This window comes from Stegastes partitus, unplaced genomic scaffold (genome assembly GCF_000690725.1).
Source record: "Stegastes partitus isolate 25-593 unplaced genomic scaffold, Stegastes_partitus-1.0.2 Scaffold20, whole genome shotgun sequence".
NCBI lineage: Eukaryota > Metazoa > Chordata > Actinopteri > Pomacentridae > Stegastes > Stegastes partitus.
In genome coordinates this window covers 1,146,009-1,171,420 of record NW_007577751.1, presented here as the reverse complement: position 1 = coordinate 1,171,420, position 25,412 = coordinate 1,146,009, and the positions used below count along the sequence as shown (strand labels likewise).

At 39.4% G+C, this 25,412-nt stretch overlaps 3 protein-coding genes across 3 annotated transcripts; 2 read left to right on the top strand and 1 right to left on the bottom strand.

Annotated features, from left to right (window-relative positions):
• Positions 1-260: 260 nt before the first annotated feature.
• racgap1 (Rac GTPase activating protein 1) lies at positions 261-9,184 on the top strand. Its single transcript, XM_008293558.1, has 17 exons — positions 261-383; positions 760-867; positions 977-1,179; positions 1,313-1,455; positions 1,734-1,803; positions 1,904-1,957; positions 2,064-2,141; positions 2,381-2,498; positions 3,521-3,663; positions 4,049-4,213; positions 4,326-4,421; positions 5,362-5,560; positions 5,955-6,060; positions 6,414-6,546; positions 7,607-7,733; positions 7,864-7,963; positions 8,206-9,184. Exons 2-17 carry the CDS (start codon positions 783-785, stop codon positions 8,279-8,281), a joined length of 1,896 nt encoding a protein of 631 aa, XP_008291780.1. The 5' UTR covers positions 261-383; positions 760-782; the 3' UTR covers positions 8,282-9,184.
• A 716-nt stretch (positions 9,185-9,900) lies between these two features.
• On the bottom strand, positions 9,901-12,716 carry LOC103365959 (uncharacterized). The gene is made up of 5 exons (XM_008293546.1): positions 12,547-12,716; positions 11,205-11,310; positions 10,861-10,967; positions 10,474-10,646; positions 9,901-10,387 (listed from the first exon to the last, which is right to left on the bottom strand). Exons 1-5 carry the CDS (start codon positions 12,701-12,703, stop codon positions 10,109-10,111), a joined length of 822 nt encoding a protein of 273 aa, XP_008291768.1. The 5' UTR covers positions 12,704-12,716; the 3' UTR covers positions 9,901-10,108.
• A 1,756-nt stretch (positions 12,717-14,472) lies between these two features.
• On the top strand, positions 14,473-18,423 carry bin2a (bridging integrator 2a). The gene is made up of 12 exons (XM_008293536.1): positions 14,473-14,556; positions 14,664-14,744; positions 14,956-15,010; positions 15,098-15,192; positions 15,356-15,451; positions 16,048-16,155; positions 16,243-16,328; positions 16,429-16,504; positions 16,580-16,662; positions 16,966-17,557; positions 17,668-17,734; positions 17,839-18,423. The coding sequence occupies exons 1-11, from the start codon at positions 14,473-14,475 to the stop codon at positions 17,719-17,721; spliced, it is 1,410 nt and encodes a 469-aa protein (XP_008291758.1). The 3' UTR covers positions 17,722-17,734; positions 17,839-18,423.
• The last annotated feature ends 6,989 nt before the right edge of the window (positions 18,424-25,412 follow it).

Here is a 25,412-nt window from a genome sequence, read left to right as displayed (position 1 = left end):
ATTCTGGCTAAGTCTGTAGTTATTTAAAATCAATTTTTTTCTTTTACTGTTATCTTATTTTTCGATTGTGTATTTTGTTTTGCCATTCATTTAAAAAAAAAAAAAAAAAAAAGATTATCTCTGTGTGTTTTTGAGAACGCTTGTGGGATTTGTTGCCGTTACAGAGGTTTTATTTTGAAGAGTTTTTTCGTCGTCGCGGTGCTCTTCTCTGATTGGCCAGCGGCGAAATTTGAAATGCAACGCGCTCAGTGTAGCGGGGGCTGCGCGAGGATGTGGACAAAGGTGCAGGAAGTTGGCTGTTAAAAATCAGAAAAAGGAATTTATAGAAAACATTGTTCTAACTAGAAATAACCGAAAGGCTTCCCCGCACAACGCTTCTCCAGGTACGTAGCTGACTGTTGTTAGTTAACGGTTGCTAACAAAGAAAAATTAACAAGAGTTAACGTTAGCAGCTACAGTTTGACCTAATGTGACTGCCGTGTGTTACTTCTCTGTTTTACAGTCAAAGTGAGTGTAATTTTAGCAACAAGCTAACGAGGTGGCGTCAGGAGAAAAACAAAAGGAGCAGATCTGAACAGATGAACCAAACTTAGAAAGAACGGATATTTAAGTGAACCTATGAATACAACAATGCTTCTTCGATGTGCTGTTTTTGCTAATTATTAGCTACATCAAAATACAACCAAACAACAGCACAATCTAAAGCATGAAGAGCCTTATGACTATACCGCAGTTAACCTACACTGTGTTTCTTTTCAGAGGGTCTTCAACTGTAGGACACCATGGAGTCTGCGGTGCTGAGCCTCCAGGGCTTACATGATAAGCTGAGAATGCAAGTTGACGTTCTCAACGAGAGCATTGAACCCAGTGAGTAGCTCATAGGTCTTGGTTGCAGATTTTCTGTTATTTGACACGTTGATGATTTAGGTCTCTATACTGTTCTCTGCCGCATTAACACGTGTGACCTTTTTCCCAGACTTCATTCAGATGGTACAGAACTTTGAGGACTGCCGTCGCAAGTGGCTGAGGGCTGAGCAGGACCTGGGATCCTGCAAAGAGGTGCTCAGAAACACAGAGACAGAGCGAGGTGCCCTGGAGGTCAAACTGAAACATGCCCGGAACCAAGTAGATGTGGAGATCCGGCGCAGACAAAAAGCGGAGGCTGACTGCGACAAACTGGTATGTTGAATGATTGACTAAAATGCCATCCCCTGTTTGATGCTGATTTAGTTTGCCAAGTTCTTTCACTTGGTTCTTATTTGTGATTTGCTTGGATATTTTATTTTATTTTATTTTATTTTTTTTTATACAGGATCGTCAAATTCAGTTGATGCGGGATCTCCTGACCAGTGAGGGTTCCACCAACAGCATCCAGTTGAGTGCAGAGCAGCGCTCAGCTTTGGCCTTCCTGAACACAAACTGTCAGGCAACAGCCAACCTGAACACCAGCCGAAGGTAAGACACTTACAAATGCAAAATGCTTATGGTGCATTACAGTTCTGTTTATGACCAGTGTTACTGGTGGTTATCTATGTGGGACCTTGAAGGACACTTGAGGGTCAGATGTGATATCTGTAAACTTAATCACACACAGTCACCGTTTCAAATCACTCTTAACTTTTACCTGCATTTTCACTTTGCAGAAATGTACTTCTTAGAGACAAAAGTGAATAAACTCCAGACATTAGAAACAACTTGGTGAGCCTAACGTATTTTTTTGTCACTCTTGATAGACTGATGACGATAGATGAGTCTGCCTCCATCTTGTCAGATATCAGCTATGACAAAACAGATGACTCTCTTGTAAGTACTTCCCTTTTCAGCATCATCTAGTGTTAAAGTACCATTATTATACTGTAAAGTTAATTCTGAATCTAATTTTAATGTGCTTGATTTGTGACAGGATTGGGACTCCTCCACTGTTAGAACAGTACGACTCAAGAAACGTGAAAAAAGGGTGCGTTAAGTACATGCACCCGTTTTTTGTGTAAATACTGGGAAGTAAAAAAATTGCTTTATCTTCACTGGAAGTATGAATTTCATGTCTTCTGTTTTGATTTTAGCGTTCTTCAAGAAATCATGTTGACGGTCCTCCGCTTGCCTCCAAAAGGTCTCGATCAACAGGCAGAACTTCGGAGAAGGTAGGACTGGCTTGTTTGTTTTTGCTTCAGTCTGGATGTTATTACTTTTTAATAACTGTAACATGTGCCATCGTTGCACATGACCACAGTCACTCACTCTAAATGGTATAGCAACTAGCCTGTCACCTTTGGCAACAAAAAAAGTAAGTTTTTGTTGCCACCAGATCTTAGGGCTGACTAAAGATGAAAATAAATGAATATCTAAAAAGGACTCAAGACTAATTTTATTGTTGTGACAGGCAAATGAAACCCTTGTGACGAAGACCACAGTGACTGTTCCTGTGAATGGAGGACCTGTTGAAGCAGTTTCTACCATTGAGACTGTTCCTTATTGGACTCGCAGCAGGAGAAAGACCAGTAAGATTTCTGTTTTGAGGCAATATGTGTCCAGTATCAGTGGTTCATCTATCTAACCCCTTGCTCACCACAGTCTTATTAAAATGGTGTATCCAATTTAAGGTTGTGGGAGTAATTGTAGACTTCAGCTAAAAGTGGTAGTCAGTTTTATTTTCAGCATTGCCACTATTCTTAGCTTCACCAGCTAAGACATTCAATGATGTCTTAGTTTTCACAAAAAACTTCTAAGTAAATAATGATTTTTCTTTGATTTATTCATCCATCTATGTTCTGCAGCTCATTTGAGTCCATTGTTAGGAAGCATTGTTGTATATTGTTGCTCAGTACATAGAGAAAATGTAATATAATGTAATTTTCAGCCCTCTCCTCCTACTAGTCTATCATGCTTTCATACTTGGTTGCTACACATTTTTCCCTGGCTTTGAATAGGCCTTTGAGAGGGAAACAACACACAACAGTGAGCATGGTGGCTCTGTGTACAGTCACGGTGCTGAGTCTATGTAGCCTTATTCAAGCTATATCTTTGCATTTTCTTGTTATTTCTGACCAGTTGATGAATAAAAATGTGTATTATGTTTGAGTGAATGAAATCCCAACTAACAAAACTGGTTATAAAATTGATTTGCTATTTTTATTCTCAGTTCTTTTCCTCAGGGGCTAGCTAAAGCCTCTTTGGGGGGGTGCCAGAAATTCCTCCATGAAGGAAAAACCCTGCACTATAATCATGAAAGGGATAGGAAATTGCATTCTGTGTCCTCTTAAAAGCTAATTTAATTATGCAGAAACCTTGTCTTTTTACATGGCTTTATTGGGTCGGGAGTAACAGCTTAACTTAAATGATCTTGTTCATATTTTGAAGTGTTCATCAAAACATAGTTTAGTGAAAAGTAATTGCCCTGATGGATGTCTTGAATAAACTTCAATGTGTGGAAGCTGTGATTCAACAGTTCATTTTCCTCCATCATGCAGAATATTCGTGGTTTGTAACAAACTGGTGTTTATTGTCTATCTCTCCTGTTCAGCTGCTATGGAGTGGGACTCTGAATCTGTCAAGTCTGAGGATGTCTTCAAGCAGCCGAGCAACCCTGAGGGACAGATGAAAGCTGAGCCCAGCACTCCGCAGAGCAACGGCGGTGTCCGTCTTCATGAGTTCGTCTCTAAAACTGTAAGCATGACATGTGCGTGACAGAACTGCATTGACTTGATTTGACAAGAAAAGCCTCTTTTCTTTTTGGGTTTATGAAGACTTCTAGTTATCTTTAGCTTGAATGTTTTTCTTTGCTGTTATGCTGTTGTTGTTTTCATACAATGAAGAGGATGATGACAATTTCATGAAACTTGGAAGTTTCTTTATATTTTCTCAGGATTAAATCTGAACACTTTCATGGACTTGTTTTGTTGTCTGTACAGAAATCTTTTGGCACCAGTGCCAAAATTCTTGATTGCTTGTTTGGAGCCCTATTTATGCAGGGCATTTAGCAAAGTGTAATTTCTTGGTTTAGCTGTGAACATCCAAAGCTTTATGGCCTCCTGTCCAATGTCTTTTATAGGTCATTAAGCCTGAATCCTGCGTGCCCTGTGGGAAGAGGATCAAGTTTGGCAAGATTTCACTGAAGTGCCGTGACTGCAGGGTTGTCTCGCACCCCGAATGTCGAGAGCGTTGTCCTCTGCCGTGCATCCCCAACCTGGGTGGCACACCAGTCAGAATTGGGGAGGTGTGTGATTACATTATCACTAATTGCGTTCTTGATGTCCAGACAAATGTTTGCATTTACTCAAACTTTATCACAGCGCTGACAGTTTACCCCATTTCCGATTTATTTCTAGGGTGTCCTTGCTGACTACGTCCCTGACATGTCACCCATGATTCCCCCTCTTGTGGTCCACTGTGTCAGTGAGATTGAGCAAAGGGGCTTGCATGAGGTGAGTAGTGCTTTGCTGTCTTAATAGCGTGCAGAAATTTGAACAACCGTAAAGCCTCTCATCTCAGTAGTTATTTTTAATGTCTTCCCTTTAAGCCAAGACAGAGAGCTGTAACTAAGATTTTACAATCTGTTCCCAGGAGATTAAATGTGTAATTGGACTGTGGAAGGACTCCAAATCTGTTGATTGCTGTATGACTGTGCTGCTGTCTCTTCTGTCTGTTGCTTTCTGTTTTGATCCTCTCTCACTTTCTCTCTTCCCTTCCGTAGCATTCTTTTCTGCAGTTGCTGTTGGCTTTTTTCCATCTACAACAAATTAGCCTTTTCAGCTGTTGCTTTTGTATGAGATATGCTTTGTCCTCATGACTCTTAACCTGACAAATATCATCCTGTCGAATATTGTTGTGTGGACCATTTGGCGATGGGAGGAAAATGCCACATTTTTGTTGCTTGCAGCTTCTTAGTATTCAGTGCTTTTTGTCATATTCTGCTTCTTCTTTTTTTTTTTTTTAATGAATATTGTTGGGTCGGGGGTGGGGGGATGGGGGTGTTATGCCTTTAATAATGTAGTAGTGGTGAAGAGATGACAAAATGTAAGGGAGAGAGCTAGCAAAGACCGCTGGTTGAAATTAAACTGGAGATGTTGGTCCGTGGTCAGCATCTTAAGTCTTAAACCATAAAAGTGCTACATCTTTGTCTCTTCTCATAGTATAATAGTGATGTATGGCTCCTGTACTGCTGACACAAAATAACTATCATTTCAAATGTATTACCCTGGCCTGTGATAAATTTAAATACTACTGTTCACTATAAAATCTATGAGTTGTAAACACAACCAGAGGATTAACTGAAAATTACTATTGTTTGTTGTGTCCCTAATTGGTCTAAGTTCAAAGAATAATTAAAAAGTAATTATTTGTAATGTTTTATTTTTCCATAAGGCTGGACTCTACCGTCTGTCTGGTGCTGACCGCACAGTGAAGGAGCTGAAAGAGAAGTTTCTCCGCAGCAAAACTGTTCCTGTGCTCAGCAAGGTGGACGACATCCACGCCATCACTGGCCTCCTCAAAGACTTCCTGAGGAACCTCAAGGAGCCTCTTCTCACCTTCCGCCTCAACCGTCCCTTCATGGACGCAGCCGGTGTGTGTTTGTGTCTGTGTGTGTTCAGTGTAATGTGCAGAGCGCCACAGCAAAAGTAACAGCACATTAATAAAATAAATTTATAGCAGACCTTGAAATAACTGCATTGTAACTTCCTAATAGAGACCAGAAATGTACCCAACACAGCCATTAAAGGCAGGTTTCATAAGTGCCACTGCTTTGTTTTTGCAATGTGTTCTGAGCAGTGATTAAAACCTCTAGTAGGAAGTTGCCTGAAACCAAAAAAGAGATTGATCTTTTAGCCTGTTGGCCTTTTTTTTTTTTTAGTCTTTGTTACTGGAGTCAGGTACACTTTATTTCAAGGTGCTTATAAACACACACATCCTATTTCTCAGGCTGTGCTGACAGAAGTGTTTTCTTTATTCCCCCGCAGAGGTTTCAGATGACGATAACAGCATAGCTCTGATGTACCAAACCATTGGTGACCTGCCACAGCCCAACAGAGACACGCTGGCTTTCTTAGTCCTTCACCTTCAGAGGTTAGCACGTACAATCTTCTAGTTATATTGGCTATATACCTATTTGATCTTTGATGCCTTGCATATTCGTACTTCAAATTCTCTGAAGGGATTTGCTGATACACACAGAATGTTCTATTCTCTCTGTAACTGAACTTTTTGTCTGAATTTAATTGGGAAAAATTGCTTTAGGCAAAAGTGTGCTAAGAATTTTGTAATCAGCCTAATTATATCTGATTTCCAGATTTGTAGACAGGGAAACAATTGATTTGATATTCAGCTATCAGTCTCTACCTTAAAATATACCTCAGATTGTCTGTGTTTGAGTTCATATACATCAGATGCACATAATTGAATCCAATAAAATCTTTCAGAGTCGCTGACAGTTTGGACACTAAGATGGACATCAATAACCTGGCCCGTGTTTTTGGTCCAACTATTGTGGGTCATGCAGTTCCCAACCCAGAGCCCATGACAATCCTACAGGACACCAAACGACAGCCTAAGGTAGGCCTGAACAATTTGTCATGGCTCTTGTGCATACAGGTCCTAATACTCTGTTGGCAGAAAACACTGGTTGAGCAGCTACTTCATCAGAAATACTAAAGAGGAGAAACTGTATATCTGGAATTGTTATCTTAGGAGTTAAAGGTGTGCCGCACGTAAAACCTACTTGTTCCTGCAATATTTACAACTGATCCACTAACAGAAAAATGACCAAAATACTCATGTCTATGACAATACAGTTGGCTCATTTGGACGTCTGTATTCTGCAGGCATCAGCAAATAAAATGGAATTGCTCTGGGGTAGTCACATTTTTCTGCAACTGTGCTATACATTTCATTCTCTGTGATTACTTGACAATAAAAGCCCTCTCTCTGTGCTTTGCCAGTTGAATATTTTAAGTGTGAAATAACTAATTAACTAATGAAAACATTGAGGCTGATATTTGTAGAATAAAATTACACAGTAACGCAGTTTTCCTGCGAATCCCTCATGTGGGTGTTTAATCCAGCACAGGAATGGCAGACATCTGCCACCAGAAGGTAAAACTATTACGTAGAGAGAATTGCATAATCTAAGTAATGTAAATATTGGCTATTGGTGAAAAAAAATGCAACTCATAAATACATTTTAAGCTGCCTTAGATTCAATTAAATGGCAGGGATTATGAATGTAATTTTGTTTTATCACACAATAAGACAAAGCGTGAAAAGTAGGTGTTAATATGTAGAAATGTATTAAGGAATTATTTTTCCCAAATTCTGACACATTTTTGTGAACAGATCAGAAGCACAATGTCGAGCAGCAAATGTATTCAAATTGTGTAAATAAGCGTAATCTGAGACACTGAATCCCACAACAGTTAAAGGCCACCAAAAATCTCTTTACTGTGTCATTTTACACGGCAGTAAATCATCATAATGCCATCTTCTGTTTTTAAGTAATCCCCCTCTGTGTTGCTCAAGGCGAACCTAACCAGCGTAGCACTGGTGGAAGAAGATGAGGCAATACGCTGAAACAACTCTGATCTTTTTGCATTTTTTCTAATCCCTCTGTGTTCAGGTTGTGGAGCGTCTGCTGGCTCTGCCGGTGGATTACTGGGGACAGTTTGTGATGGCGGAGAACGAGCAGCCCAACTTGAACCATTTGATCATCGAGAACGCAAACTGCTATGCCACCCCAGAGAGAGGTACGGCCTCTCTAAACTGTCTTTGTTGTGGCTGCAGTGTTTCTATGTATGCGTATGAGCACATTTGTTCACTGCCTGACATTTCACAGGAGCCCGAGATCGTAATGTTGACTGTTTTGTAATTTTGCAGCGAGCATGCTGGGACCTCTGACCACTCCAGAGCACCAGCTCAATAAAACTCCCTCCTCCAGCTCCCTATCTCAGCGCATGAAGTCCACTCTGACCCCCAGGTAAACACACACAAGCACAGCCCCCCCTCCTGCACAGCGTTAGCATTGTTTTTATAATCAGTCATTGAATGGAGAAGGCAAAGAAAGCTGTAATGCGTTTTATTTTCCTCAAATGCTGGCTCCTTTGAACATTTTTCATAGGACTTAATCTCCTGTGCAATATCCCATTATCCTTCATTGACTCTGTTTTACTGACTGCGACTCCTAATTAATAATTTCATTATGTGCTCTGGTTGTTGCAGATTTGGGAGCAAAAGCAAATCAGCGGTCGGATTTTCTCGCCAAGGAAAGTTCTTTTCTTCACCGCTCCTCAAATAGTACAAAGCAGCTACACTTAATCCTTCAATAACAACCCAAACATTTTTGCATTTATGCATAGCATTTGATAATAGCTATGAATGCTTCCATTTTAGTCTTTATACTTAATAATATTTTACAATGGTAAGAGCTGCATTTTGATGATTTTGCATGTTTGTAAAATGGTATGTTTTTTAACCAAATAGTAACTTTTTCTGTCTATGCACACGTGTCTTTAGAACCTTTGCTTTTACTAAATGCTTAACTTGTCATTCTCATTTCAGATCATGAGAATGTACTTTATATTCACTCGTTTTGAGAAGTGTGCTTATAGATGAAAATATGTACTGTATATGCAGTTTTATTTTGACCTGCTTCTGCACGTAATCATTTCTTTTAAGAGTTTTTCAGCTCATGTGTCACTCAGAAGTTGAAGAATCGATTGTTTGGCATTTCACTCTAGGTTGTAATTGAATGTGTGGCTGCTTGTAGCTTTTAGTTTTGATGTTTGTATTTTATTTCTGTTTCTATTTGAGTTGGATTGTCTTGATTCCCCAGTGATTTTGTGATGTAAATGTTTAGAATTGTACAAGCTCCTTAACCTTTCATACTTTAACTTTGAAAGACCACAAAGAAGACCTTTTTCATTGGCAGCATCTTCTCAGTGATCGTCTGCGAGCTTAACCGGTTGTTATCTTTGCGTTGCCAGATTATTTTGCTCCTCCCATGATAATTGCTCTGTGTATTGTTTGTACTGTAGGAAGTTGCTTATGAGCACTCCCATGCAAAAGGCAGTTACTTTGTAATATCAGCCAGTTCAGTTTCCGTGGCATTATTCCATTAACTATTAGCACAATTTTTGTACACAAATACTCTCTCTGAAATTCATGTAACTTATAAAATACATTTCTAACATTTACAAAAGTGTCTCCTGTCCTGTCTGTGAAATGCTTCATGAGGTTTTACTTCCTGAATCTTAATGCTCAGTCTTGATACTCTTTGACCTCAGAACTGCATTAATTTATGAGCAGTAATCTAAAAAATCAACTCTGTTGTAAAACTGCCAAGTCAAAGGCAACTGGACTTGCTTTAGATTCTTTAAGGGGGTTTGCAGTTCTCACAGGTGAGTCCCAAGTATTAATGCCACTTTCACATGTGGGATAGATAATGGAGATGGGATGTTCATGACAGGTGTGTTTACATGAAGATGATTGTATGCACTGGCAATAACCATTAATATGATTTCAACTATATGAAACAATAGTTTTACTGATAGATCATTCCATAAAAAATAAACCAAATCTAATAAAAGATAAGCTAACTTTTTTTCATACAATAACTATTTGTATATTTAATGAAACCATACAAACCTTTACCTTCATACTATGAATATCTTGCAAGTTATTGGTCTCTGAAGGAGACCTAAGGACAGCATTGTAATCATTGGTGTTCACAGCCTCCTCTGGTGAGTGATGATTTTTACAGTTGGAAATCAACAGCCTCCCTCACTCCTCTTTAAAACCACCCATTTGAGGCTCATTCACACACTGACTCATCATTCAGACAACTCCTGGACTAAATGTAGAAACTGAAGGGTGAGGTGGCTCTACAGTCCTGACAAAAAATGACTTGCTTAGCTCTTAATCATGAGACACCACACAAAGTTTATGTATAAAGATCTGGTGTGAAAAAGTCAAACAATTTTACAGAATAACGATAAAGTGACAGTAAAAGTACATTGCAACCCATTTCAAAAAGTTTTGCTCAGAACACTCAACGACTTGAAAATGTGTAGCGTCTTCAGTTTTGAGGCAATTCATGTTCAAGCATTATAACAAACAAGTAACATCAAAATTTAGGCCATGGCCAGAGAAGAGGAGTGTTCTTGATGTATTCTTGGAAGGCTGGCTCAGATCCCCACTTCTTCATGGCCTGCTTCTCCAGGATGGGGATGCCGCTGACGAATCGCAGCAGGAACCAGACGAACAGAGGTGACACCACGCTCAGGTACTGTGGACCCTCCATCACCGATGAGGCTGAGAGCCAGAGACCCGACCACTGCAGGATCTCTCCAAAATAGTTTGGATGTCTGCTGTAGGCCCACAGTCCACTCTGTATGAACTTCCCCTGGAGGCGCACAAGTAAATTGGGCAGTCAGTGAAAGAGGCATTAATGCAGTTTGAGGTTGCACAACATGAGGTCTCTTAACTTACAGCGTTTTCTGGGTCACGCTTGAAAAGCCATTTCTGCTGGTCAGCAATAGCCTCAGCAGCGAAGCCGAGGCCCCAAACAGACCAGCCAATGTAGTCCCTCGTTCCCAAAGGCACATCTCGCCTCTCACTATTCAACATGAGGGTTGGCAGGAGGGTCATAAATATCCACACGGCTGAGAGAAACAAGAAGAAAAAAAATCATTTCCAGTGAGCCTTGGCTTAATCCTGCCATGAAATAAATACACTTAACTTAGAGTAACCTAGAATAAATGCATATAAGTAGCCGGAAACTAGACAGTGATTTATGCGGGGCAACCCTGCTTTGGGTTGGGTGTTGAGTGGGTCAAGGACTACGGTAACTAGAAGGAGACGTTTACACCCTAGTACCTTGAATAGTCCAATACACAAAGAAAGTCCCTGGGCTGTCTCTGACATTGTTGAACCTGCGATCATGACCGTCCTTCAAGATCCGCATGAAGAGGAATGTCCCCAGCCTGCAGAAAGAACATGGTTAACAACCATTCACATTAACCAAGGCATTATTCATTAACCTGGGTCTGCTGACTTTAAAGGTTCACATTCATCAGCTCCTCCTCTGACCTCGCCAAGAACTCTCCATGACTACAATTACACAATTTCTCAAAATAGATAGAATCTCTTCATGCTTCTGTTGAGTTTTATTAAACTGCAGAGGGGTGTCTGACTCTTGGGGTCAACGCTGCCTTGCTCACCTGAGCCCCCACGCTGTCACCAAACCGGTCTGCACCTTCTGACGGATGTGACTGGCTCCTCCCCACATACGACTCAGGTGCGCAAGTAGTATAAATGTGCCGGAGCCTGGAAAAAGATAGCGAGAGTTGTAAACTCAGTGGTTGGGACGTGGGCATGGCGGGTGGCTCTACTTGTTGCAGACTAAGGCGTGTCCAATAAATCTTTTACCCAGGATACTGCAGACAATTGGTTCCAAAGTTCAAGGGTAAAAATATACAGGAGCCCAGAGCGGAGTGGAGAACCAGAAGAAGACAAGTACAGGACAAGTGCTAAGGTGATTGATTTGAGAAATTTAAAGAACAATTTAATCACTGGTGTCAAGAGGTAAGCTGCAATATTCTGTACTTAGGACTTGATACACCTTGTGCTGACGGACTTGATCAATTTGTAAATGTGTAACTTCCTCGTTGTTCTGACCATTCATTTTATGAGTTGCACGGATGTCCATCATCTAACATAAAATCACAGTCTAACCAGGCAAAATACAACAAAACCAGGACTGCAATAATCATTATTCTCATCGTAAATCAATCAACCAATTATCCTCTAAATTAGCTGATTAATTATTGGAGGTGTAAGATATTACAAAATGATATAAAAATGTTAAATTTTCTAAATCCTGTGTTTGTTTTGTCCAAAACCTAAGTATTGCTTATGGAAAAGAAAAGCAGGAATCAGGCTTGAAACATGTAAAAGATGTTAAGTATTCAAATTAGTTGCAGATACATTTCTCACTTGTCAACGACTGCTAGCTGTCTGAGCCACTAAAGGCACAGAATGTTGTAGCTGTTTAAATCAACACTAAAAGTTGTGCTGCTGTTGTAAATGCTGTTGAAGTCATTTAAGATGGACATTAAGTTGTTTTTACTGCTACAAACGTGAGATCAGATTGCAACAAAAGTACACTTTGACTTGTTAACTTACTGATATACATGACTGGGGGCCGTAAAAGCCCCCTTCTGACCCCGATAAGAGGTTCCTTGGATTGCTCTGTGCGCCCCTGAGCACGCAGGCGCGGATCGAATCTGTGCTTTCAATCTGAAGGAGGAGCTCTCGGGCTGTTTCACAACAAATCCGTTTTGCAAGTTTTGTAATGATGACAATTCAACAATTATATGCGGTGCAAACCCCCACATCTTCTATATAACTTCATACAGGCTGCTTTATCGCTTAAATGTGATTCGCTTCTCTGTCGAGTCCACTTTACGCACGCTAGTTATGCAGAATATCAACCAAAGCTGCAAAACAGGAAAGCGCATGGCTACAAATGTTTACTTCGGATGTATTTTTTCCCTACATTACCTGCTAAATCATAGAACTTCTCGGTCTTGAGAGTGGCAGCCAGAGCCCAGCCGGCCCACTGGATGCCCAGGTCGGTGGCGGCGCATTTAACCAGAGTGCTGCCCATGATCACGTCCGTCAGCTCGGCGAGCAGCTCCACAATGTGCGGGTTTATCATGGGGCCACTCCTCCAACAGCCCCAGAAATATAAACACAAGAGTAAAGTTCACCGCTGTACACTACTACTGGGTTAAGTGGGTTACCGCGAGGTACTCTGGGTATTGTAGTTCTAATAGGATCAGAGCCGCTCCATGGCGCACTGAGAGGCACAGGTGGAAAGTACATTTACTTACCTTTGTGGGATTTACACCTTACTTCAGTGTCTACTTTTAGCCATTGGTGGGAGAAATAATGATCCTGTTACTTAAGTAAAAGCTTAAGCACCAGCTTAAGCAGCAAATGCTGCTTATGATGCTGGGTTACTGTTACTGATGGATGTACAGTGTGTTACTGGCATTTTGTTCCTGTAGTTTGGTAGTGTGGTTTGTTTATTTATTTTTTTACACAGCATAGTATAATCCATTGTAACAGTGTGCCAAATTGTGACAAGCATACTGATCTGAGGCATTCAGTCCATTACAAAGTTTTAAAACGGCAGAAAGACTTAAATTCAAGAGGAGAAACAGCCTCCAAAACATAAATCAGCTCAGCCACCAACTTTGCAGACAAATGAAACATAAAGTTTACTCTGTTAATCGGCTTTAAAACCATTAACTTATCCAGCTATTCGAAACATTTTTAATTATGTTGGAAAATACCAGTCGTTTTGCTTTATTAGCTCATCAGTTTCTTCAATTTTTTAATAAAATTCAGTTTTTGTGTGGAAAATATAGCAAATAAACGTGATGGAGTCAAATGTGCAGCATTTGTCTTAAATGCAGTGCAAGGGTGTGTAAAATACACCAGTGCTGACAGGGTTTCAAAGGTTCTTGTAAATTAGCAGCTTCTCCTGCAAATGTGCTCAGTGAGCTGAATATTTAGAGGTTATTTGGAAATGCTTTACTTTTCCCATTGTTGTGATCTCACTGAATATCATTAGGTGGAACCGTTCTAATAGATGCTTTGAGGGAAATCCACTAAAGACTCATGTTACTGCTGCACTGTACAAGCTAAAAGATAAGAATGCAGTGATTCGGACTGCATATTTATGTAAGAAATCCTGAAAATTCAGCAGTAATAGTATATATAAACATTAAAGTAAGTCTGTAATTTACAGTATGCGTATTATGTACTACATACAGTGCCTATAAAAAGTATGTGTGCCCTCTTGGAAGTTTTTCTCTTTTATTACTTTTCAACAATGAATTGTGGTCAATACATTTTTCCTTTTTGATAAGAATTTACAAAAAAATATCCACCTGAAACTTGGAATTCCTTCAGAGGAGTCATAGGTGTCTTGGTGGTCTCTCTCACTTGTGTCTGTCTTGCATGCTTACTCGGCAGATTTACAGATGAGCCTTTTAGTAATTTTACTTGCATCCTGGTTTGCACTAGCATTTAATATAGTATTACCATATGAGTGTTTGTACTATCACATCATTTTCTGTAATGTTCAATATGTTACTGCTACTTACACTAATACTCCCTTTGTGATTATAGGGATACATAACGAGAATGAGGTTCAGAAATAGTGCTTTTATCAAAGTGTGAATTTAAAGCCAAATACTAGGAAATGAACAAGTTTTGTTGTCCAGATGCAAAAGTCATTTTAGAGGCCAGACAGAGAATAATTTGGAATGTTGTTAGCATTACTAAATATAACCCAAATGTCTAAATTCCCCTCTGGTAAAAATGCATTTGATCCTTACATTCTGCAGGCCTTTACTTGAATACAGATATTCTCCCTCCTTTGTTTCCTCTCAGAAATAAACACAGACGAGATCAAAGATGGCAGAAAGCACAAGTCCAAAAGGCACCTCAGGTGACTTTGCTAAAAAAGTCCAACGACAGCTGAGCAGAAGCAAAGAAAAGGTACACAGTCGGTGACGTCTTGTTTCTTGAACTACAAGAGAAAGAATTAATCGGCATTTTATTGCTGCTGCTTTGAGATTTAGCCTTTGTGGTGCTTTTTTCTGCAGGTATTACAAAGACTGGGAAAGACTGTGGAGACCAGAGATGACCAGTTTGAACATTATCTCCAGATGTTTACTGACCAGCAGGTAGGAATGCTTTACAAAAAATAAAAAGTGACTTGTGTCTTTATTTGGACGATGAAACATTTGACTTTAGCTGACAACTCTCTCTTGCTGTCTCAACATGTTTCACTGCATGTCTAAACGTTGGGTTGATTTATTAATTTAGTTAATCAAATGTCATAAAAGTAATAAATATAAAGATTGACAGTTATGCAAACATTTTGTGTATTTCCAGACTGATGGGAACAGAATATACAAGGACTTGAGGAACTACATCAGTGCAGTCAGAGGTGAGAATGCTCTTTGCTCGTAGGTGCTGCAGAACTGTGAATTTGTGCCCTCTGCAGGTCTCATATAGTCAGTTCTGCCTCTTACAGACATGCGTGAAGCTTCAAGACGCCTGTCCCAGTCATTGTTTGATGTTTATGAAAGCGACTGGGCTGGAGAGGAAGATTTGGGAGCCATCGTGGAGGTCAGCAGTCGCACTGAAACTGCCACAGCATCATTACGGCACATTGATTTTAATTTGTTGCAAAAGCAGCAACATCCATGAATCGCCAGGGATCAAGCCTCCTTATTTCTCCCCCTCTGTTTAAATAATTAATGCAATACTTATGCTGCGTCTTTTAATGAAGGGGGAGGACCTCCTGTGGAATGACTTCGAGGTGAAGCTATTAGACCAGGCTGTTCGCACCATGGAGTCCTACGTGGGCCAATTCCCAGATGTCAGGGTAAGGAAGAGGAGGCGAGCAAACAGAAGAGATTACATACACTAACCAGACAGAAAGGCCTGAGAGCAAACACATAAAACTCAATGCAGACACACACATGTAGTTCACACGCACACATGTTTACACAGAAATCTTCTGTCTGTGCCCTGGAAAAGAGTTCATTAGGAGCTCCAGAGCTACAAATCATTAGATTCATTGAGTTTTCTATGTATAATTTGTTGGATATAAACTTTAATATTTAAATTAATCTGGTAACTTGATATAGTATATAATACTGTAAGGTCTTAACCTTAATATTTAAAATATTTAAATTATTTAAGTAAATTTGTAGAATAAAAAATATTACACTTTAATATTTAAATTTAGTCAGGTAAATCAGAATAATAAATAATATTCTTGGGCATTAACTTCAGTGTTTAAGGTAGGCACATTTGTATAATTAATAATATTGTAGGGTTTTAACCTTAATATTTAAATTGGGGCAGGAGAATTTGTATGATATATAATATTGTAAAGACTTAACCTCAATGTCTGCAGTTTTAAATGTACCACATAAGTAATGGTGACGTCATGCAACTTTTTTTTTTAATTTTTAGGAAAAAGTTGCCAAGAGAGGAAGAAAACTGGTCGACTACGACTCCTCACTTCACCACCTGGAGGCACTGCAGACTGCCAAGAAGAGGGATGATATTAAGATAAAAAAGGTAATTAAAGCAAGCTAAATGTCTTTTTCATTTGTTTGTTGCTTCAAAAATAAACAGCAAAATGAAGTATTTTCTAACGCTCTGCAGGCAGACGACGAGATGAAAACTGCCAAAAGTGTTTATGAGTGGCTCAACAATGAGCTAAAAGGGGAGCTCCCTGCTCTCTATGAAAGGTCTAGTAGAATACCTTTTTTTTTTTTTATCACGGCATGATTTGTTTGAATTAACTATTATTATAATTTTTTTACATGATGTGTCCTTTTCCCCCTACAGCCGTATTGGATGCTATGTGTCCGTCTTCTCAGCTGTGTCAAATTTACGAGAAATCTTCTATAAGGAAATGAACACGGTATGTTGAGCTCTGTCTTGGCAGCAACATTCATTATTATAAAATAGTTTCTTGATCTTTCATCTCCTCTTTCAGCTCAATCTTGATCTACAGAATGTGGTGAAAGAGCTGCAGGCTCAGCATCCAGACAAAGTGTTTTCTGTGAAGGGAATCCAACGGTAAGTTTTCTTTTTTAGGTTTGAAGCCAGTCGGCACTTCAAAGGGATAGTTTTTCCACATCCACCTTTGAAAACTCAAGCTTCACCAAACTCAGCAGGTAGAAAAATACTGTAAATTTTCCTCAATGGTATTGTCTCAGGCTTCTCTCAAAATATTGCAACTCCAAGAAGCATTTTATTGGCTCCACATATGTACTGTGGGTGTTCCCTATTAACAGTGCCTTGGATGCTGAAGTTCTAACAGTACTGAGCAGAGTTGTGCTTATTCAATGAGCTGATGTTTTGCAAAATAAAATATTTCAGGTATGGTTCTCTGAGGAGACGGACTCTGTTGTCCCCTAAGGCCTGGAAAACCAGTTTTTCTGAGTTCCATCGGAGTTACAGCCCTAAAGCTGGACAACGGTCTAGTTTCAAGTCTCCGGAGAAACCTCGCCATAGCACCCTGTCCAGAGAGAGCACCATCACAGTCTCCTCAATGTCACCATCTCTGGATGACCCCATGCCGGAGCTGGAGGCCGGATCAAGCCACAGCGAGAACCAGAGCTCTCATACACAAGAAGACGGAGCAGCGGGGACATCAAAGTCAGGAGAAGAAAGCAGTCAGGTTGAAGAGGAGAAGGGCTTAAAGGAAGATGTGCCAAAGCCTCCTGCAGAATCTGATAATAAAGGAGGTGGTAAAAAAGCTCCACCAAGTGAGAGCAGCTCTGAACTGAACAACTCGTATGATTCAGAAAGCTTGGACCTCCAGCTGTCTGCAGCCGACAACGGCCCGCTGCACATTGAAGAACGAGACGACAGCCCAGCAACCCTTGACACTCCTAAACCAAACGGATTGGAGAATGGTGGTGTTTCAGGGTTTAACTCTGACACTAAGGACCTGAGCGATGCACACAAGGTTTGTCATTTAGTCGGCTCACAGCAGAGGCACAGTGCTGAAGCCTTTCTCTATGTACTTACCATTGCCGTGTTCTCTTAACTCTGGTTTTTTTATTGTATTTTATCTAGGATGCTCCTGCAGAAAAAGAGGCATCCTCGGACGTAAAAAGCACAGTGGTTTAGAGTTTGATAAAAGGTTAGTGCGTCTTTCATGCATACAAGATGCCACATATTATCACTCCTCTGCTTTCATTGTCTGTGGCTTCTGTGTTTGACTTTTCATGAATCTTTAAATGCCAGAACAGAACAGAACAGCACAGCACAGGAGAGACTGAAGTCAACAGCTGCACAAGACGGAAAAAAATGTGGAGGCAGCCAAACTGACGTGTCCAACTGTGGTGTCATGACTGATGTATTGTTGCTCTTAGTTTTCTTATTTATCTTTTATTGAAATCAACTTTGCATCCACTATATGGTGTCTTTGGGTAAAAATATTTTTTGTTATAGCCATGTTAAATCTTAATTGTTCTTTAATATATGAACCCATGCAGTTCATCATAATTTTACCAAGGATATACGTTTTGAAACTAGACTTATATGTCTAATTTTTAACACCCATAAATGCATTATGTAGGTTTACATGCATGAGGAACAGGTGCAGACTAACTACAACATACAGATGTTCAGTGTTGTGGTCTCAGTTTGGAAAGGAACCGAGCTTCACTCCACTCATATGTTGCCACCGACTGAAACTAAAAAGAAGTTTTGATCATTTTCTTTTATTCTCTTTTTTGAAATTTAATATAATTTTATTAACCACATTTAATGGCTAGGATTCAGAAGAGATTTATTTTTTAAGCTTGAATTAAATGTACATACGTTTGATTCTTTGTACTCACAAATCTGTTAATTAGCTGTGCACTTTGAAGATACCTTTGGTAATTCTGAAGCATTTTTAAAACTTGTTCAATCTGTCTCTTAATTTGAATTATTTGATGAATGTACACAGTCGACGCTAAGATATGTAGGAATTATGAAGAAATGTGAACACAATAATTAATAAATGCAGTTAATTGAAAAGTGTGTCAGTAACTGTGGTTGCGTCTCTGCCAATGGAAGTTAAAGATGATGGAAAAACAATGAGAACTCTCTCTCAGAACAGATTTTTAATGCTTTTCAAATGTTTGCAACATGTGCTAATGTGAAGCTGAGAGACGTGACATGCACCTGATAGCATTCTGCATTTAAAAGGATTTATTTGGACCAAATTGCAAAGAGTTAAAAGTTAAATATTGAACCCCTTAGGGGAAATGATTGATTTTGTTCAGATGAATCAGTTGGAAAAAGCTTGACTAACAGAGATTAGTCAGTACCAGAGTGATTATATAATACAATATGTGTTTTTGCTCATGCTTCTTTTATTACAAGAAGGAAAAAAAAAAAACCTTTTGAAACTTGTGTTCAAGAGACCCCAGTATTTCTCCCATGGTTATAGGACTAGTGGCCTCTGCTGCACAGATTTTAACAAAAACGGTTACTCCTAACTCCTGCCTTCATACAGGTTTTTCCTGACTCAGAACGAACCCTTGGGGGTGGTGACTATGAACAGCAGTAAGCATGATCGATGCCTGCACAGTAAAGGCAATGGGTCTATGTCACCTTATTCAACAAAAATCTATGCAGTGTTCTGTTATTTCTGACTGTTTGATAAACAAATGTCTAGAATACTTAAATAAATGAAACCCCAAAAAACAAAGCCGGTGTGTTTTTTTCTTCTTAATTCTTATCATTTTGCTGAAATCTTCCCAAAAATTCCTCTATGCAGGAAAACCAATCTCATATGTATGAAAATGCAACACTGAATTGGTGCTGCATCTCTTCAACATGCAGTTCAAGTTAAAAACAACAGGACCATTTTGAATTTTAAAAAAAAATACCTCAGATAAAAATCAACTGTTTTTCACCTTGAAGATGCTGTCGGCTTGCAGGGTGGGACTTCATTATCATTATTCTTCTTCAGAATTGGTTTCCAGTTCAAACATGGGTGCCTGAATTACTCCAATATTGCAACTTTTCATAATTTTACAGAATCTCAGGTGAACCAGTGTGCGTAAGCTGCAATGAATGGGAAGTGTTGGGTGCAAATCAAGCAGAAACCTCTGAGGCTGCAGTTGCTCAAATGGCCGGCGGGTCAGCTACCATCGACCCCCGTGTTAAAATGTTCACCTTTATAGCAGAAATAAACCTGTTTGCAACCTGGTACACAACATAGTTTTGTTCCCTAGATCTCATTTCCTTCACAGTTTAATTCAATTCAATTCATCCATCCATTATCTATACACCGCTTAGTCCTCACTGGGGTCACGGGGGCCTGGAGCCTATCCCAGCTGATTTAGGGTGACGGCAGGGGACTATCACAGGGCTACACAGAGAGACAGACAACCAAGCACACTCAACATGGTTTTGGATGTTGTGGGACGAAGTTGGAGTGAGAGCCCACACTGCACGGGGAGAACATGCAAACTCCACACAGAAAGACGTCCTCACCGGGACGCGAACCGGCGACCTTCTTGCTGCGAGGCAGCGATGCTAACCATGGAGCCACCTTGCAGCCCTCAATTCAATTCAATTCAATTCAATTTTATTTGTACAACACAGTTTACAACATGTTATCACACAGCGCTAAACAAAGTAAGGTATACACCTTACAAATTTAAACAGAGAACCCAACAATCCAAAGTAGCCTTTAGAACCCCCCCCAGCAGAACCAGGCTCAGCGAAGGTGGCCATCTGCCTCGACCAGTTGGGTGAGATGAGGGGTGGGGAAAACAGGATAGCAGATGGATAGGAAGGGTTTTGTTTACATAGCTCATCTATTTAGATTGTATTAAGGCTAAAAGCTGTGCACACTTTGATTGACAGGCAGGTGCAGTACATGGCCCAGGGATATTTGCATAACCTTCCTTGGCTCTTCTCATGTTGCACCTCTTTGCTCATTTTTTGATTAGCCAGCAGTTACGCTGGTGTTGTGCTTTCAGTTTCTGCATGATGTAAATGTTGTCATCTCCCCAAGTATCTGAAAATCTACATGGACTCCTCTGCACATGTCCAACATTTGTGTCCACACAATGACTACACAACAAGGGCAGTGCTTCACAGCAATGTGTGGAGTACGTAGTTGCAACATCCTGAGCATGTATGCAACAGAGTTTTTCAAATGGATCCCCATGTACTGAAAAAACAGCACAACAGAAACCGCTATTATACTATGCGTTTGTGTTTGTCTGCAGCTGTCTATGTGCACAACCTTACTTTACTATAATCAAGGTTAGGGCCCTGTTAAGATGGCACCAGCCAGAGCCAACACATTGCTTCTAAACCACTCTTCAGGACACCTATGTGTGACATCAAATAAGGTTTGACCATCTCTATGTACAGTCAATATAAAGGAGGGGACTTCACAGATCTGCACATTGATTATTTTTTTTATAGTAAAACTTGTAAATATGTGACTTTAAATACACAAAGAGGAGATTTTAGGAGTTTAATCAGTGACTGAAGTGGGACTTCAGCAAAACCTGATCATCTTAAGAATTATGTTTCTAAAAATATACATAAGTTCAAGTTTATTGTTTATACATAACTTGTTTAAACTAACCTGAGTTGACCAAAGTGCTGTACATGCTATCAGATAGGCCGTAGCAAAAAATATGTGCAATCAGACAGGATAAGACTTGTAATAATAATTTGTAAAGCAATATAAAATAGCATCAAGTAATGAAACAGGCAAAACAAGATCTCAGCTTGTGAGATCATCAGACAGAATAAATATAAAATACTAAAATAATGAGACTATGAAGAGCATCAAAAGCCCTTTGAAAACATAAAGGCCATTTATGAGATTTTCCTGAATAATGTCAGTGTAGGTGGAGCATTTTATTAATCCAGAAAGGCTGTTGCTAAGTTTGCAAAGCCACCATCTCCCATGTTCACCAGCCTGGATCATGGAACAGTTAAAAGCAGCTGTTCTGAGGATCTAAGAGGCCTTGAGGTAGGGAAGGGCAGAGAAGTTCACAACTGTACCAAGGTGCCAAGCCATGCATGGCTATGTAAACAAATAAAAGAACCTTAAAATACATTCTGTATTTAAACTTCCACCAGGATTCCTGGCATGTAGGTTGGCTGTTAATGGATGCTGAAGGTCATTGTTGTGCTGGGGGACCAAACACTATCACATCTGTTTTAATGTCATTTAGCTAAAAACAGTTTAGATAAATTAAATATCTTTAGGTTGTTGGATTGCTGAGGGGGAAAAATAGCAATTTGAATGTGTTTTTAGACTGATTTCTCATTTTTCATAAAACTATTAAGAGATCAGTTTGAGTGATTAATCAGTGATGATTGAATGTGTGTAGTCACTATCAATTGGGCTGTCGCAGTACGAAAATTATTCAATTAAAAAAATATAAAACAAAACAAAAGTACAAAATACAAGTAAAATTGAGAGAAATTTTGGCCACAAATAAATGCTACGAGAAACTAAATTTGAATAATTGATATTTGAATTTCAGTTGCTGAACTTGAATAAATGTGTTTAAAAATAAAATGTATTACACTGAAAATGTATTCCAGTAAACTTAAAACCGAAGGTCATATTTTGAAACTGAACTCAGTTGCTCTGAAACTGTAATGACAGAGAGGGACTTTTATAGATCTGCACACAATTTCTCATCTAGAAATATGTGCCACTAGAAATTGAGTTTCATTAATTTGCATGTAAAATTTTATTGCTTAACTGTAGTAAGTGAAATTAAAAAATGAGTTTGAATCTCATAATTCTAGCATGAATTTCTAACATGAATAATTGTGATAAAAAAAATGGAATTTATGAGATTTAAACTGTATTCCTGCAATACAAATTTCAATTTATTCAATTTAAAACTCTGATTTACAAAACTGCTTTTTACCAAATAAAATTTCAGCCCAATTGAATTCAAATCAGTTTCAAAATTATTGGAATATGATTTCAATCTGATTTTTTTGTTGTTGTTGCAGTTATTCAAATTGAGAAACTCACATTCAAATGATAAGATTCTAATGTTTTTTAATGCAGCTATTCAAGTTGAGCAATTCAAATTAGAATATAAAAGATTCAAATTCAGTTTCTAGTCGCATGCACTGTTGCCAGATATTTTTACCCATAGAGAGCAACCGTGGACTCCTTTTAAAATTTAAGTTTAAAGTTATAAAAAGTTTCAATCTAATAAATTCTATTTTTTAATACAGTTATTCAAGTTGGGGAAATTCAAATTCAGCTGTTGTTTGGAATTGTTAAGACGGAGCTATTGAAATTCAAGTATTAATCATTTCAATTCAGTCTGCAGTGGCACATATTCCTGCTCATAGAAGAGTGTTTTTGTGCAGAATCATATAATTAATTCTCAGTTGATAGAATTTAAGAGTAGCTGAATTCAATTTCAAAGTATTACGTTTGGTTTCCAATTTGTTTGAATGTCGTTTCACTCTGATGAATTCCAGTTTGTATCACTATTGCTTAAGTTGGGTTATTAAGATACATATATAAATGAGTGAATATTAACGTTCTGGTGGTACATATTTCTGCTCATAGGGGAACTCATTTTCTGCTGATATAATTAAAGAATAACTGAATTCAATTTCAAAATATTACTTTTGGTTCCCAGTATGTTTGAATGTGGGTTCAATCTCATGAATTCAAATTCAAATATGTTTTACCATTGCTAAAGTTGGGTTATTAAAGTACAAATATAACTGACTGAAATTAACTCTTTAGTGGCACATATTTCTGCTCATAGGGGAACTCATTTTCTGCTGATACAATTTAAGAGTTACTGAATTCAATTAGTCATTATTATTGTCATTATACAAGTACAATGAAACTTAAAGAGCTGCCCTGAGGTGCACCAGCAACATACACTATAAGACATTCAAGACATATATTATAAGACTTTGTACAACCCTATAAAACACAATTCAAAAACAATTGCCATAGCAGAGTGGTAGTTGGGTATTGCACAGTGAGGTGGTTATTAATGCCTGAGGTAGATTTTATATACATAGAAGTGACACAAGTTGAGTATGGTGACAGCTTTGGGGAAAAATCTGTTCCTGAGTCTATTCGTTCTGGACCGTATGGACCTCAAAATATTCATACCCTTCCATTAAAGAAAAGGCAAAATTCACAATAGTCACTATATATGTACAGTACAGACCAAAAGTTTGGACACACCTTCTCATTCAATGAGTTTCCTTTCTTTTCATGACTATTGACATTGTAGATTCACACTGAAGGCATCAAAACTATGAAACAACACATGTGGAAATATGTACTTAACAAAAAAGTGTGAAACAACTGAAAATATGTCTTATATTCTAGGTTCTTCAAAGTAGCCACCTTTTGCTGTGATTACTGCTTCGCACACACTCTGCATTCTCTTGATGAGCTTCAAGAGGTAGTCACCTGAAATGGTTTTCACTTCACAGGTGTGCCCTGTCAGGTGTAGTAAGTGGGATTTCTTGCCTTATAAATGGGGTTGGGACCATCAATTGTGTTGTGCAGAAGTCAGGTGGATAGTCCTACTGAATAGACTGTTAGAATTTGTATTATGGCAAGAAAAATGTAGCTAAGTAAAGAAAAATGAATGGCCATCATTACTTTAAGAAATGAAGGTCAGTCAGTCTGAAAAATTGGGAAAACTTTGAAAGTGTCCCCAAGTGCAGACGCAAAAACCATCAAGCACTACAAAGAAACTGGCTCACATGAGGACCGCCCCAGGAAAGGAAGACCAAGAGTCACCTCTGCTGCGGAGGATAAGTTCATCCGAGTCACCAGCCTCAGAAATCGCAGGTTAACAGCAGCTCAGATTAGAGACCATGTCAATGCCACACAGAGTTCTAGCAGCAGACACATCTCTAGAACAACTGTTAAGAGGAGACTGTGTGAATCAGGCCTTCATGGTAGAACAGCTGCTAGGAAACCACCGCTAAGGACAGGCAACAAGCAGAAGAGACTTGTTTGGGCTAAAGAAGACAAGGAATGGACATTAGACCAGTGGAAATCTGTGCTTTGGTGATGAGTCCAAATTTGAGATCTTTGGTTCCAACCACTGTGTCTTTGTGTGACGCAGAAAAGGTGAACGGATGGACTCTCCATGCCTGGTTCTCACCGTGAAGCATGGAGGAGGAGGTGTGATGGTGTGGGGGTGCTTTGCTGGTGACACTGTTGGGGATTTATTCAAAATTGAAGGCATACTGAACCAGCATGGCTAACACAGCATCTTGCAGCAGCATGCTATTCCATCCGGTTTGCGTTTAGTTGGACCATCATTTATTTTTCAACAAGACAATGACCCCAAACACACCTCCAGGCTGTGTAAGGGCTATTTGACCAAGAAGGAGAGTGATGGGGTGCTGTGCCAGATGACCTGGCCTCCACAGTCACCGGACTTGAACCCAATCGAGATGGTTTGGGGTGAGCTGGACTGCAGAGGGAAGGCAAAAGGGCCAACAAGTGCTACGCATCTCTGGGAACTCCTTCAAGACTGTTGGAAGACCATTTCAGGTGACTACCTCTTGAAGCTCATCAAGAGAATGCCAAGAGTGTGCGAAGCAGTAATCACAGCAAAAGGTGGCTACTTTGAAGTACCTACAATATAAGACATATTTTCAGTTGTTTCACACTTTTTTGTTAAGTATATAACTCCACGGGGCTGCAGGGTGGCGCAGTTGGTAGCACTGTTGCCTCGCAGCAAGAAGGTTGCCGATTCGCGTCCCGGTGGGACTGCGTGGAGTTTGCATGTTCTCCCCATGCAGCGTGGGTTCTCTCCGGGTTCTCC